Source organism: Piliocolobus tephrosceles, chromosome 1 (genome assembly GCF_002776525.5).
Source record: "Piliocolobus tephrosceles isolate RC106 chromosome 1, ASM277652v3, whole genome shotgun sequence".
NCBI lineage: Eukaryota > Metazoa > Chordata > Mammalia > Primates > Cercopithecidae > Piliocolobus > Piliocolobus tephrosceles.
The window spans coordinates 39,510,662-39,523,659 of record NC_045434.1 but is presented as its reverse complement, the minus strand read 5'-3'; the positions used below and the strand labels follow the sequence as shown (position 1 = coordinate 39,523,659).

Genomic DNA, 12,998 nt, shown 5'->3' with positions numbered 1-12,998 from the left:
AGCACTTTGGGAGGCTGACGATCATGAGGTCAGGAGTTTGAGACCAGTCTTGCCAACATGGTGAAACCTCGTCTCTACTAAAAATACAAAAATTAGCCAGCTGTGGTGGCGTGCGCCTGTAATCCCACCTACTGGGGAGGCTGAGGCAGAACGGCTTGAACCCAGGAGGCAGAGGGTGCAGTGAGCTGAGATCACGCCACTGTACTCCAGCCTGGGCAACTGAGTGAGACTGTCTCGAGAAAACAAACAAACAAAAAAACCAAACTTCCATCTCTAAAAAACTTACTCATTTCCATTGGTTTAGTGATAAAATGTTTTTTTTTCTTTCAAAAAATTTCTCTAATAGAACTGCTTCTTTTCACTAAATTTCTGAAGAATGTATCTTTTGGTGTTGTCCAAAAACTAAATTTTCTCATTGTCCCTGAACATCGCACATGCACTCCTTCTAATATTTTAATTTTTTATTTGGAAAACACAAACAACAACAACAAAAGGAGTTACTGCCCTGAATCTCTCCACTTTTACTAAATTACATTAAGAAGTGAAATTATCTCCCAGGCCCTCAACTCATAGCAACTAACTTCTGGGCTCACTAGGATTAAGCAGTTCAGTACATATCTTTTGATTTGCCATCCTAAAAAGGGCAAAATGTATTATTCTTTGACTTTTTACCCAAACCTAGAATGTTCTGAAACTCTGGGCACTACATGTCTAAATAATTCAGACTTACTGCTTGCAAATCATGATCCTGTTCCAACTGGTACATCAATTCATTCTTGAGGTCCATGCTTATTTGCTCTGGAGTAGCCTGTAAAACAAAAAGCCAACATGGTCAAACAAAAGCATATAATTTGGCTTCAAAATAAATCCATTTTTTACCTAGACATACTAAAGTATAGTCAAGAGTAAAACACAAGTCTCATCTCAAAAACAATATTGCACTCACAAAAGCCAGAGGTCCCTCATCAATGTTGCTACTAGTCCAAGGATTCCAGTTGGATTGTGGAGGTGACCAAGGAACCACACCCACTTGATTTTGTCGCTGAGATGGTTCAAAGTGAGCCAATTTGCCAATGTTGAGTGCAACTGGCACAGAAGGATCTTCAGGCTATTAAAAAGCAAGAAAAAAAAATATGACTTGCCTGTCTACTGTGTTTTAGGCAAATGTGAACTAAACAGCTTTATGCTTACCGGGGGCAAAATCTCAAGATTTAGCTCTTGAATGATGTTCTGCAGTTGATGCTCTAAATCTTGAGAGAGGTTTACTTTGTAAGGCTCCACCTACGGAAAAAGGATCACAAATAACACTACTCAAATCTACTACAATGGGACTAAGACTATACAGTCAACACGAAGTCTACAATATTCCTAAACCAACAGTCAGTTCCCTTTAGTGCAAGAATTACTTCAATGATTATTTACTCACTGCCTATTATGAACATCATGCCAGAGAGAGATGATTAGCAGGACCATTTTCATTTCCTGAGGTAAGATTCCTTGAAATTAAACTTCTTTAGCCAAATACTAAACAAGAGCTAAATTGAATCTTACACTATCTCACAAGTCTATTAAATCTAAAGACTCACTGTCTCTCCTTCCTTCTTCTTTGTAAGTCCGGAGTAAGCTTCAACCACTCCAAGATGGTAGAGTTGTCTGACAAGTGACAGGGCACAGGACTGTGCTGCCAGTTTCTTATTTGATCCATGTTCTCGTGCAAAAATCCCTGTAATGTAAGGTCAGGATTATCAGAAAGAAATCACCTAAGTGAAGAAACATCACAAGAAACTATGGGCTTACGTACACAAGAAGCCCTCAAATACAGTGTATGCCATGGGTTCTAGTTCATTTTTATTCTATTAATATCTGCTAAACAAAAGAAATTGCCCAACAGCTTAGCAACTAAATAAGCAACTGTTTTGATTACGGGCTGATACTAGGACTCATACAAATCAATACTGTGAAAGCAAATAACCTATTTCAACAAAGTTGTCACTGTTAAGATCATCGGGCATTAAAATAGGGGAAGAAAACATAGTTTGAAAAGACAAAGAGTAAAAAATAAACCAGTAACTGGGTCCAGAGTGGTTAACTAGACCAGGATTTGGGAAACTTTTTCCATAAAGGGTCAAATAATAAATATTTTAGGCTTTGCAGGCCATATAGTCCCTTGTCACAACTACTCAACTTTGCCTTTAATGTGTGAAAGCAGTTACTGACAATAGAGTTTGTCAAACCACAGGCCTGGGAATGGCGTTACATTTTTCAGGAGTTGTAAAATTAAACGAAAATAACAATGTGTGACCTGTGAAGTCTAAAATATGAGTGTAGCTATGTTACACAATAAAACAGTTCTTATAAAAACAGGCAGTACGTTGGATTTGACCAGAGGGCTATAGTTTGCTGACTTCAGCATTAAACTAAAGCTAAGTTACTCATATCCTTAAAGAAAATATTAATAGAAAGTTTCCTCTCCTCCAGTATCATTCAGCTTTAGGAGAGATGAATATAAAGCAAAGGACTACGAAGATACCTTTCTGCCTAACTAGCCAAATTAACCTCGTTAAGTGAGCTGACATAAGTTAGCCTGCCTTTATCCTCTTTCCCTTAGTATTACCCGTCCACTCAAAGTAACTCATTTTATATATAAAAATGAAAAAATGATTTAAGGCCAGGCGCGGTGGCTCACCCCTGTAATCCCAGCACTTTGGGAGGCTGAGGTGGGTGGATCACAAGGTCAGGAAATTGAGACCATCTGGCTAACATGATGAAACCCTGTCCCTACTAAAAAATAGAAAATAATTAGCTGGGCATGGTGACTGACACCTGTAGTACCAGCTACTGGGGAGGCTGAGGCAGGAGAATGGGGTAAACCCAGGAGGCGGAGCTTGCAGTGAACTGAGATCACACCACTGCACTCTAGCATGGGCAACAGAGCAAGACTCCGTTTCAAAAAAAAAAAAAAGTTTAAAATTCTGACGCTGGCAGACTCCTAATCATCCCACTGTGTCTTACCTTTGAAATACTACACTAACATGGTCTGTTTTCACATGCAAACTGGGAGACTTTGCCTCTAATTTATAATTACTAATATTCTAAAATATACTCTAGATGCTATCTTATATCATGTGCTCTTTCAATAATACAGCTTCTGTGTATGTGGCTCAAGACTTAAATGTGAAGATTCCTTCTCTATACAAAGACTTGGAATATTGGGGAAACAGTAACACTTACTTCTGCCCAGCTGCTTGATATAAATGGTCATTTCTGCAATAAAGCTCCTGTAACAACATATACAAGCAAGGTTAGAAATTTCACTGTTAGAAACTGGCAAATCCAGGTCTCCCAAGTCAGGCAGGCTTTCCAACTGCTTAGGCAAATCACAGAAAAAAAAAAAATTACCAACATTTATTTCTGCCCAACCCTAGAACAAATGAAGTATATAAACTTCATATAATATACAACATGGCATAAGACAACTATAATCAAAGTTGATGAGCCAATTGTTCATGAAAGGAAAACGTTAGGGTATTAGATTTTATATTTACTTACTCTTATTCCAAAGGCTGGAGTCTCAAGAGCTATAACACATTCCATGAAAAGGAATTTTCCACTTAGCTTGGAGCCAAGAAATAAAGCAGGCCCCAAATGTTTTACATTACGGTTATAATTATTGTAAGATTCCTTTGCATAGGCCACCCATTAATGACTGCGATCTATTAAGCTAATATACACAAACACACATGCACATACACTTTGTGCATAATCAATGGCTCCTGAGGCAGAGTTCTCACGTCTGCCTGCAGTTGGAAACAGCACTGGATGACAAAAAACTTAGCCTATTTTTACCACATTTATTTAAATCAGGTCCTGGAGAATGAAACACATGTTGTAACATTACATCTAAAACTGCTAGCAGAGTCTAAAAAATGAATTTAGGTTTTAGTAAGGGAAAAACTGCCCTTTGAAAACTATGCATTCTGGTCCCTTCACTGCTCAGATACATTCTAACCTAGACTTGGTGGTGTGAATAAAAGGCTGGGTGAGGCTTAAGAAAAAAATAAATGTTAAGACTCCTTCCTATACCTCGTGTGAACTGACCTTCAGGCACAGCGGCTTCAGGGGTCAAAGGCCACTGGCTTTCAGGGGAACAACATCCACCCTTTCATTAATGACATCGATGCCAGTATGTTTCTCAGCCAGGCTTAAAGTCAGCACTCAATCTCATTCTCCTCCACCTAGGGGGAACAGCGACACCAGAAATCAGTTTACAATAGTTTCCCATGTGATTGCTTAGTTCAGCCTAAGCAGCAGCACATGTGTGTATGAACACAGACCTCTGGTGTTGCTGTCTGTTATGCCTTTAAATAAAAGGACATACAAAGAGCAATGCTGTCCTGGCTCCCCCAATTGTCTGTGCCTCCCACATTGTCTTTTCCTGAATTCTTCACTGCTTTGTATCAGAAATCTATGGTAAGATACTGATAACAAAAAACGTCTGCAACGATGAGCTTCAGGCACACTTAGTTATCTTATTGTTCTTAAAGTCACCAAGTGCTACCAAGCCCAATCCGTTCAGAAAGACAAAATATGAAAGAAAACAAATCATCAACAAATGTATCACTCCTTTGCAACCTGAGGGTTTTAAAAGGCTGACACCAGAAATATTTGAGAATTCAGGATTGAACAAAACAGTGGGAGGAAGGGGGAACCATGCTCTAAATATCATTTTGATCAGTGACAAAATTTTGTATTAATAATAATTATTTCAGGGTCGCTAGATGCATCCAAGGGAGAACACTTTGATTTTCGATAAAAATATTTTTTAATATATTTGGATAATTTATTTCGTAAGTACGGACAGCAAACTGAATCATTCAAAAAGGTTTCCATTACAACCTCCCCTCCCTTCAAATAAAAATACATCGCTCCCCAGAAAAGTCTAATCCATATGAGCCTTCCTGGGAGTAATAATTACTACACCCTGGAATGCTCTCAGGAAGAACAGCAAGCAGGCTGAGAAACATACTGTTAAAACGATCTCCCTTTATATTCAGTTTTATACATTTAACAGTAAAAAAGTACACCCCACATACAAAGACCAAGGCTGTTCCTTTTCGACCTTATGATAAGCCCTTAAATTTTAATAGGACTCCTAAGAAAGCTGGCAGTTTTCAAGGCTTAAGTGAAATGTGGATGTAGATGCAATACAATGTACTTCTGGGACTCAAAACTTAAGTATCTAACCTGACCCATTAAAGAAATAGTAACGGCCTCTAACAATACCAAGGTGAAAAAAATCACCACCTTTGGATGGTTTTTAAATCAACTAGGGACAAACTAGCACTTGTGGTTATGACTTTTGCCTCTAAGATTCAAAGGAGCATCTCAAATGTCTAGCATGACAAAAAGCAGATTTACGCTGAACTTCTTACACAGCTAAAATTCACACTCGTGAAAACCATGGAAACTGCACAATACATATCAATAATTATTCTTCGGCAAATCAACGTATCTTTTAACAACTCACTTCTAATCCACACAATTAACCAATGTACAAAAATAGATTATATTCAACAGTGAATATCCAAAACCACCTTAACTTACTACAGAAGGAAAAGAACGAAACAAGCAAACCTGTTGTGATCAGGACCCACTTGGGTGTACTTATATTCTCCTTGGATCTTTTCTTTCTGAAAATACTGGTTTAGACGAGCTTTAGCGTTTTCCAAGGTCCAGTTTCCATGAAGCCCAGCATTTAAATCCACTTCTTCTGATTCTAGAGTCTGCAGAATCAATGATAAATTTGGCTGCATTAAGTTTAGTTATACACACTTAAGACCCAGAAAGTTTTAATACCGTCTTTGTACTATCCTTTATAATGCAAAAGCTGTTTTGATAGTTTATAATCCTAGTCAAAAACTGAACGAACCAGAATTAGTTTCTACTGCATCTAAAGGCCCTATTATAGAAACAAGCTATTGGTTAATACATTGCGTTTAAATTCTTCCTAAAAAAAAAAAATGACAACTTCTTTGTGCTTGTTTTAACACTCTGAATACATTTAGTGGAAAAATAAGCTATACTACTAAAGACATTTTTTACTCTAAGTGCTCATAAAATAAGGTCCCCTGAGATAATTACATTTCCTGTAAAGTTGAAGAGGAAACCTTTTTATTATTACCAAGAAAAAATACTCTTTCCTCCATAGGCAATGTGAATAACAAGAGTAAATGGGTAGTTTAGCTTTATGATGACTTGTGCTAATAAGTAGTCTCGAATAACCTCTTAAAAAATGCACCCAATTACTAACTTGTTAATATCCTAAGCCTTACTGTTAACTAAGTCCCAAATCACATTCTCAGAGATGTAACCTAGGGTGCTGGCCTTACCGCTTGCACTTCTTGTTCTTCCTTTCTTGAGTAGTAATCCTTCAAGTTGGCTCCTCGGTCCCATGTGGGCCCAGGAACACCATAGCCAGAGGCCCCTACCTCAGAATTATTTTCTGTTAAAAGAAAAAAAATTGTTCTCTTAATGAGTCGTAACTGTAGAAAAATCCCAAATACATTAAATAATTATTCTAATTTATGGCTGGGCATGGTGGATCACACCTGTAATCCCAGCACTTCCGGAGGCTGAAACACTTGTGGTCAGGAGTTTGAGAACAGCCTGGCCAAAACAGTGAAACTCTGTCTCTACTAAAAACACAAAAATTAGCCGGGCATGGTGGCATGTGCCTGTAATCACAGCTACTAGAGAGGCTGAGGTGACAGAATCACTTGAACCTGGGAGGCAGAGGTTGCAGTGAGCCAAGACTGCACCACTGCACTCCATTCTGGGTGACAGAGTGACACTCTGCCTCAAAAAAAAAAAAAAAAAAAAAAGAATTATCCTCATTTATATTTTGGCCCTCCATGTTTAGAAATTTATGGTTTCAATTTGGAAAGGAGCCTGAAATGTCCATGGCTTACTTGAAAAGTGTTACATCAATCCCTGAAGTACAGGTTCCAACTACAAATTCTGAGGCTAATATGCAGGGGGAAGCTAGCTTAGTAGTGAATGACAGAAGTGGCTGTAACAGGAAGTGGCTAATTTAGCATATATTATCAATATAGCTTTGTTTTAAACTTGTTACATATGTAACAACAGATTGAACGATAAAACCATTTCTTTGATAAATGTGACTCTGAAAAGATAGCTACCTGCTAGGACTAGTGACGGAAATAAGGTAACTATTGATGAAAACGCCAAATAAGTAAAAACAGCAGCTAGCACTATTAACTCTAAGTTTATTACATACATTTAAAGAAGTTTATCCCTCAAAGCAATCATATTTAATAAATAACAGATATGAGACTTAAGCAATCTGACCAAAATCCTAATCTACCACATGGTAGACATCCCAATACAAGCTGTGACTATACACTTAAGTCCTCACTTGACGTCACTGCTAGATTCTTGGAAACGAAGACTTTAAACAATGTTGTAAGAGAATAACACTGAAGGAAATAAAGTCATTCTAGGACCTGCTGTAAGTCATTCTGCAGTTTCCAAGAACCTACTGAGGACTTACTGCATATAGAATTCAGCAATGGCCAGGATCCACAGGGTAAACAAGTCAACAACATATTAAGAATAAGGAACAAGAAAAGGCAATTCATAATATTCTTTCACCAAATATTCTAGCCTATGCAAAATCTATTTATTCAGAGAAAAATTTAGTAAAAGCTAATCACAGCAAACAACTATGCTGTACCACACGTTCTAAGAAAAAAATAAACGATCTGGTAGTATGTGCAAATTTATGAAGGCCTTGGGTTGTCTCTTAACATCAAGAGTTTACTGCAGTTCTTTCTACCCAAAATGAGAAATAGAGATGGTGATCAAGATTGTATATATCTTATTCTCCATCATGTGCACGCATTCAAGTCCCTCACCTGCTTTGAGAGCCAGATGAGGAGGAAGAGGTCCTCCCATGGTTGCTGGTAAATCTCCTTCAGCATTTGCTGTAGTGTCAGGAGTATCAGTAAGTGGGGGCGGAGATGCTATCTGCAAGAGAAAAAGTCAAGGCAGTTGTCAGTCCTTTCGCCTTCACAGGGACTAATACATTCTTTTAATATTTAAGAGACCCATATGTCACGCCTCCTTTCTTTGTAATATTACCATCTTTGTTTAGAGGTTAAGTCTGTAGAGCAGTGCATCTCAAACTGCAATGAAGAACTGGCTGAATGTTTCCCCTAATCCACTGGGAACAACCTGTCACAATACTGTATTTCTAATTGTCTACTTATTTCTGTAGTTACCTCCTCACAAACTGTAACATTTTGAGTAACACTGCTCTGGGGCCCATTTTTAGTGCAGTGTTTACTACTGATTTTAGATAATACCCTTTAAAGCAGTCAAGTAAGTATTTTTCTACTCCACTTCTTAAGTATTTTATTGGTCATTAGTGTTTAATTTTATCAAATGCCTTTTCCAAAGCCTTTATTAAAATGATCACCGAGTAGATATTTTTCTTATAAAGTAATTAATACGCTGTATTAGGAAAGTTTAATTACAGGGTTTTGCCTCAGATGTGCTGTTACATAAAATGTATTGGTTTTCTAAACTAAGGAAAATTCTGAATTCTCAAACCCATCTAACCACATGGGTTTTAGGATAAAGAACTGAGATCTATGTAAACTTTTCCTTAACTAGATGGGATGGACTATTTCTGTTTGCAAAGAACATTTAAAAATTTCACTTATTTTTACTTTCTAATTCAGCAATTTCTGATTTTATCGCTATTAATTTCTTCCTGTTTTATTCTGAGATGAAAGCTTACTAAAATTCATTCAAAAAGCTGTTTTTTGTGCAATAGTGTAACCAATGTTCTTTTGAATAAATGACTGTTCCTCTTATCATTCCAGAGTTTTGACAGACACTGTTATCTAAATAGTCTATTATCATAATTTAAAATTTTCACTTAGATCTAAATTCAAATTTCCAATTGTCTATTAGGGTTTTTGGCCGCTTTGTTACTTTTTCACATTACCACTTTGCTTCTGCCAATATGTACGTCAGCATTTCTAAAGCTAGGTGTTATTAGTACATTGTGAATTTTTTTCTTTTCTGCTTTCCTCTAGAGAGCTTATACCTTGAAGGATAACCTCCAAGGTTGGGGTTATGGAGACAAAGTAGAACCTACTCAAGGGGTCAGCCCTAATAACCAAGGCCCAGAAAAATTCAGTGGGCAGTACTGGCACCACAATGTTAACTTGTCCTCCTCTACCACCTTGCCACTCCAGGGCCTCAAATTCCTCTCTACCCCACTCTCTTATCTACACCAACCTAAAAGAAAATTCCTAACCTATGAGAATTGAGGTGTTTGAGTGATGCAACTTCTATTTTCCAGTGATGGGGAGGATTTCCTTTTTTAACATTTCAAAATAAATTAAAATAGGTGAGGTATAAAGAGTATTCAAAATGTCACAGTACATAATCTTGGCTCTGCCTTACAGTCAGCAATATGAGAAAATACTTTTTCAAGTAGGTTATAAAAATAGCATACACAACATGTATTTATCACATTAAAATATACATTTAAATATCTAAACAAAAATACACAGATTTTAGCAACATTGGCAATGCTATAGGCCATTTATTTTTTTCTATTCTCACAATCTGTTCCCATTTTAAAACTTTTTTTTGAGATAGGGTCTCATACCATCACCCAGACTGGAGTGCAATGGTGCAATGACAGATCACTGCAGCCCCAACCTGCTGGGCTCAAGTGATCCTCCCACTTCACCCTCTGGAGTAGATGGGACTACAGGCAGCCACCACCATTCCCAGCTAATATTTCTATTTTATTTTTGTAGAGATGCGGTCTAGGTTGCTGAGGCTGGTCTTGAACTCCTGGACTCAAGTGATCCTCCTGCCTCTATCTCCCAGTGTCGGTATTACAGGTGTGAGCCGCCACGCCATTTTTCTTTTTTTGAGACAGGGTCTGGCTCTGTCACCCAGGCTGGATGATTTAGCCTAGGTAATAGTCAAGTCCTGATGTGCTCATTACGAAAAGACACAAGTATCTGACAGAATACCCAAGCTTGCAGTAGTATTATGTATGAATACTTAAGGATATGGTTCCACATTCTACCAAGAGGAAGATTAAAAAAAATTAAGGAGCAGTCACAGACAGAAAGATAATTAGAGAATCCAGTGCCAGAGAAAACAGAAAAATGTGTTGGGTTGGAGGATGTGATCAATAAAGCTGAACGATGATGAAATAAAAAAAAGGGGGGGGTATGTGCGCATATTTTACATTGAAAAAAATTTTTTGATACGGTAAAAAACACAAGTAAAGTTATAATGGGCAAACTGAGAAAAAAATATTTGTGACACATCGCAGATAAGGAGTTAATATTGCTAATAAAACAAACGCAGAGGAAAAGACCAAGAATCCAATAAAAAAAAACAGGAGATACACGTACAGGCAGTACACAGAAATATATATGTAAATGATCCTTAAAGATCAAAAGATGTTTGATTTCACTCATAATTTTAAAAAGCAAATTAAAAGTATAAGTTATCTAAAACTAGTGATGAGGTTATAGACCAAGGTTTCTCAACATTAGCCCCACTGACATTTCAACCAGATAATGTGTTGCAGAAAGTTGTTCTGAAAACCAGAGTTTTTAACTCCTTGGCTTCTACCCACTAGACGCCATCAGCACACCTTCTTCAAATTCAAACATCTCCAGACATTACCAAATGTAAGGGGTAAAGCTTATAAAACAATCAGAAAAATCTCAACATTAACTGGCTATCTGATTATATTAAGACACTATTCTTAAATTTTTCTTTTAGGTTTGATTATAACACATTTTTTTTTACAAAAGGATTGTTTTAATTAAAAACTGAAATATTAACAGATGAGTAAGATGTTGGGATGCTCCAAAAATAATCTAAGGGTAGCAGTTAGAAATGAATAAAATTGAAAGTGCTGCAGCCAGATGACTGAAACAGAGTTTCAATATTCTACAACTGTCCACAGCAAAAAAATTTTAAAATATCCTCTACACGCTCACTTTTGACAAATGTAATTTATTGCATGAAAGGGCAAGTTTCAGATGAAGTAAGTGATATGAAAAAGGATTTGCCTAGAATGAGGAGGTAAGATGAAGATGGTAGCTGGTAACACCTTGGTTACATGTCCCCGCCCAAATCTCATGTTCAATTTTAATCCTCAATGTTGGAGGTACGGCCTGAAGAGTAGTAACTGGATCACGAGGTGGGTTTCTCATGTATGGTTTAGTGCCATTCTCCTTGGTACTGCTATCCTAGCAACAGCGAGTGCATTCTCTTGAGATCTGGTCATTTAAAAGTGTGTGGCATCTTTCCCTTTACTTTCTCTTGCTCCTGGACATCCCTGCTTCCCCCCTTCACCTTCTGCCATCATTCTAAATTTCCTGAGGCCTCTTCAGAATCCAACCAGACTCCAGTACCATGCCTCCTGCAAAGCCTGCAGAACTGTGAGCGAATTAAATCTCTGTTCTTTATAAAGTATGCAGTCTCAGGTATTTCTTTATAGCAATGCAAGAATGGACTATGGGGTTAAAAGTAGAAATGGGTTGTTATAATTTCTTCCCCCAAATTCATCCATTCATTTATTCAGTCAACCAAAAAACATTCAAGGGTCTACTATAGACCAGGAACCATTCTAAATGTTGGGGACAGAGGAATGAACTAAAAAAAAAAAAAAAAACACCCTGCCCTCATGAACTTACATTCTCATACAATCAAACAAAAATAAATTACGTTGGAACAAGGTTTCTCATCTTGGTGACATTTTAGGCTGGTTAATTCTTTGTTGTAGGAGGCTGTCAAGTGCACTGTTGGTTATTAGCAGCATCTCTGGCCTTCGTCTTCTAGATGTCAGTGGCCGCCCCCAGTTAACAACAACAAAAATATCTCCAAACACTGCCAAACGTTCCTTGGGGGGACAAAATTGTCTTCAGTTGAGAAACACTGAGTTAAAAGTAAGTGTTATGGAGAAAAATGAAGCACTGAAGGAGTTTAGGAAGTAATCTGAGGGTGACAGTGAATTTATAATATAAAATAGGACAGCTAGGGAAGAGTACTTCAGGTAGAAGAAACAGGTATAAAAGTTTTGAGGCAGAAAGATGAGGGCATATTTGAAGACCTATTAAGAAGTACAGTGTAGCTGGAACAGAGGAAATAAGAAAAGCAGGAAATCCACAGAGCATTTAATAGAAAACATCTGAGCCATGTTAAAACATTAATAAAAAAATGACATATGGGATTACTTCTGGTTGTAGCGAAATAAGTTCCTGTAAGACTGACCCTCCTGCAAATAACATAAACTTTAGGGGGAAAAAAATACAAACACACACACAACACACCAGAACTATGTGCAGGCAATAAAAAAATGACCAAAAAATAGCAAGTAGATTCTTGAGAGAAGTTAAAATGGTTCGCACGGAGTACCAAGGGTCTACTTCCAGCTTATTTGTAGCTTTTAGCCTGAGGGAAGCCATCCCAGGCAGCTAAAATTCCAGGGAAACCATCTTTTTGGCCTGAAGAATCCGAATTAGAGTTCAGGGAAAGCAAAGCTGCTAGAAAGTGAGGGAATGCTGGAAAGGAAACAGCCAGAGAGGAGGAGCCCCAAATTCTGTATATGAAATCTCTGGCTAACCCTGGAAAACCACACATGTACAGAGTAGATTCCAAAGGAGACCTGCAGGACTCTTCCACGGCTGTCCTATTTAAATAATCAGAAAACTGAGATGAGATTTGAGTTAACACCCAAAAGACAGCACTTGTAGTTTGAATTCAATCAAATTAAATGCCTGATTAAAAACAAAACACAACAACCAAATCAATGCTCCCTGGAAGAGTATAACACTATTTCAGAGTCTCCATAGCATAATATTCCAATGCCCAGGATGCAATCCAAAATTATTTGATATACAAAAAGGAAAATGTGATTCAACCTCAAG

The 12,998-nt window shown here is 37.5% G+C and overlaps 1 protein-coding gene across 2 annotated transcripts in view; it reads right to left on the bottom strand.

Annotated features, from left to right (window-relative positions):
• Window positions 1-12,998, bottom strand: part of DHX9 (DExH-box helicase 9) — a 48,144-nt gene that overhangs the window by 26,469 nt on the left and 8,677 nt on the right. The window contains exons 4-12 of one of the 2 annotated variants that reach the window (XM_023203487.2): window positions 7,935-8,046; window positions 6,390-6,502; window positions 5,635-5,783; window positions 4,099-4,235; window positions 3,232-3,278; window positions 1,587-1,723; window positions 1,192-1,281; window positions 947-1,108; window positions 731-808 (exon numbers count right to left, since the gene is read on the bottom strand). In XM_023203487.2, the coding sequence (XP_023059255.1) occupies window positions 731-808; window positions 947-1,108; window positions 1,192-1,281; window positions 1,587-1,723; window positions 3,232-3,262 (498 nt within the window). In that variant the 5' untranslated portion in view covers window positions 3,263-3,278; window positions 4,099-4,235; window positions 5,635-5,783; window positions 6,390-6,502; window positions 7,935-8,046. The remainder of the gene's footprint in view (window positions 1-730; window positions 809-946; window positions 1,109-1,191; window positions 1,282-1,586; window positions 1,724-3,231; window positions 3,279-4,098; window positions 4,236-5,634; window positions 5,784-6,389; window positions 6,503-7,934; window positions 8,047-12,998) is intronic. The other variant, XM_023203486.1, reaches the window with a different exon arrangement.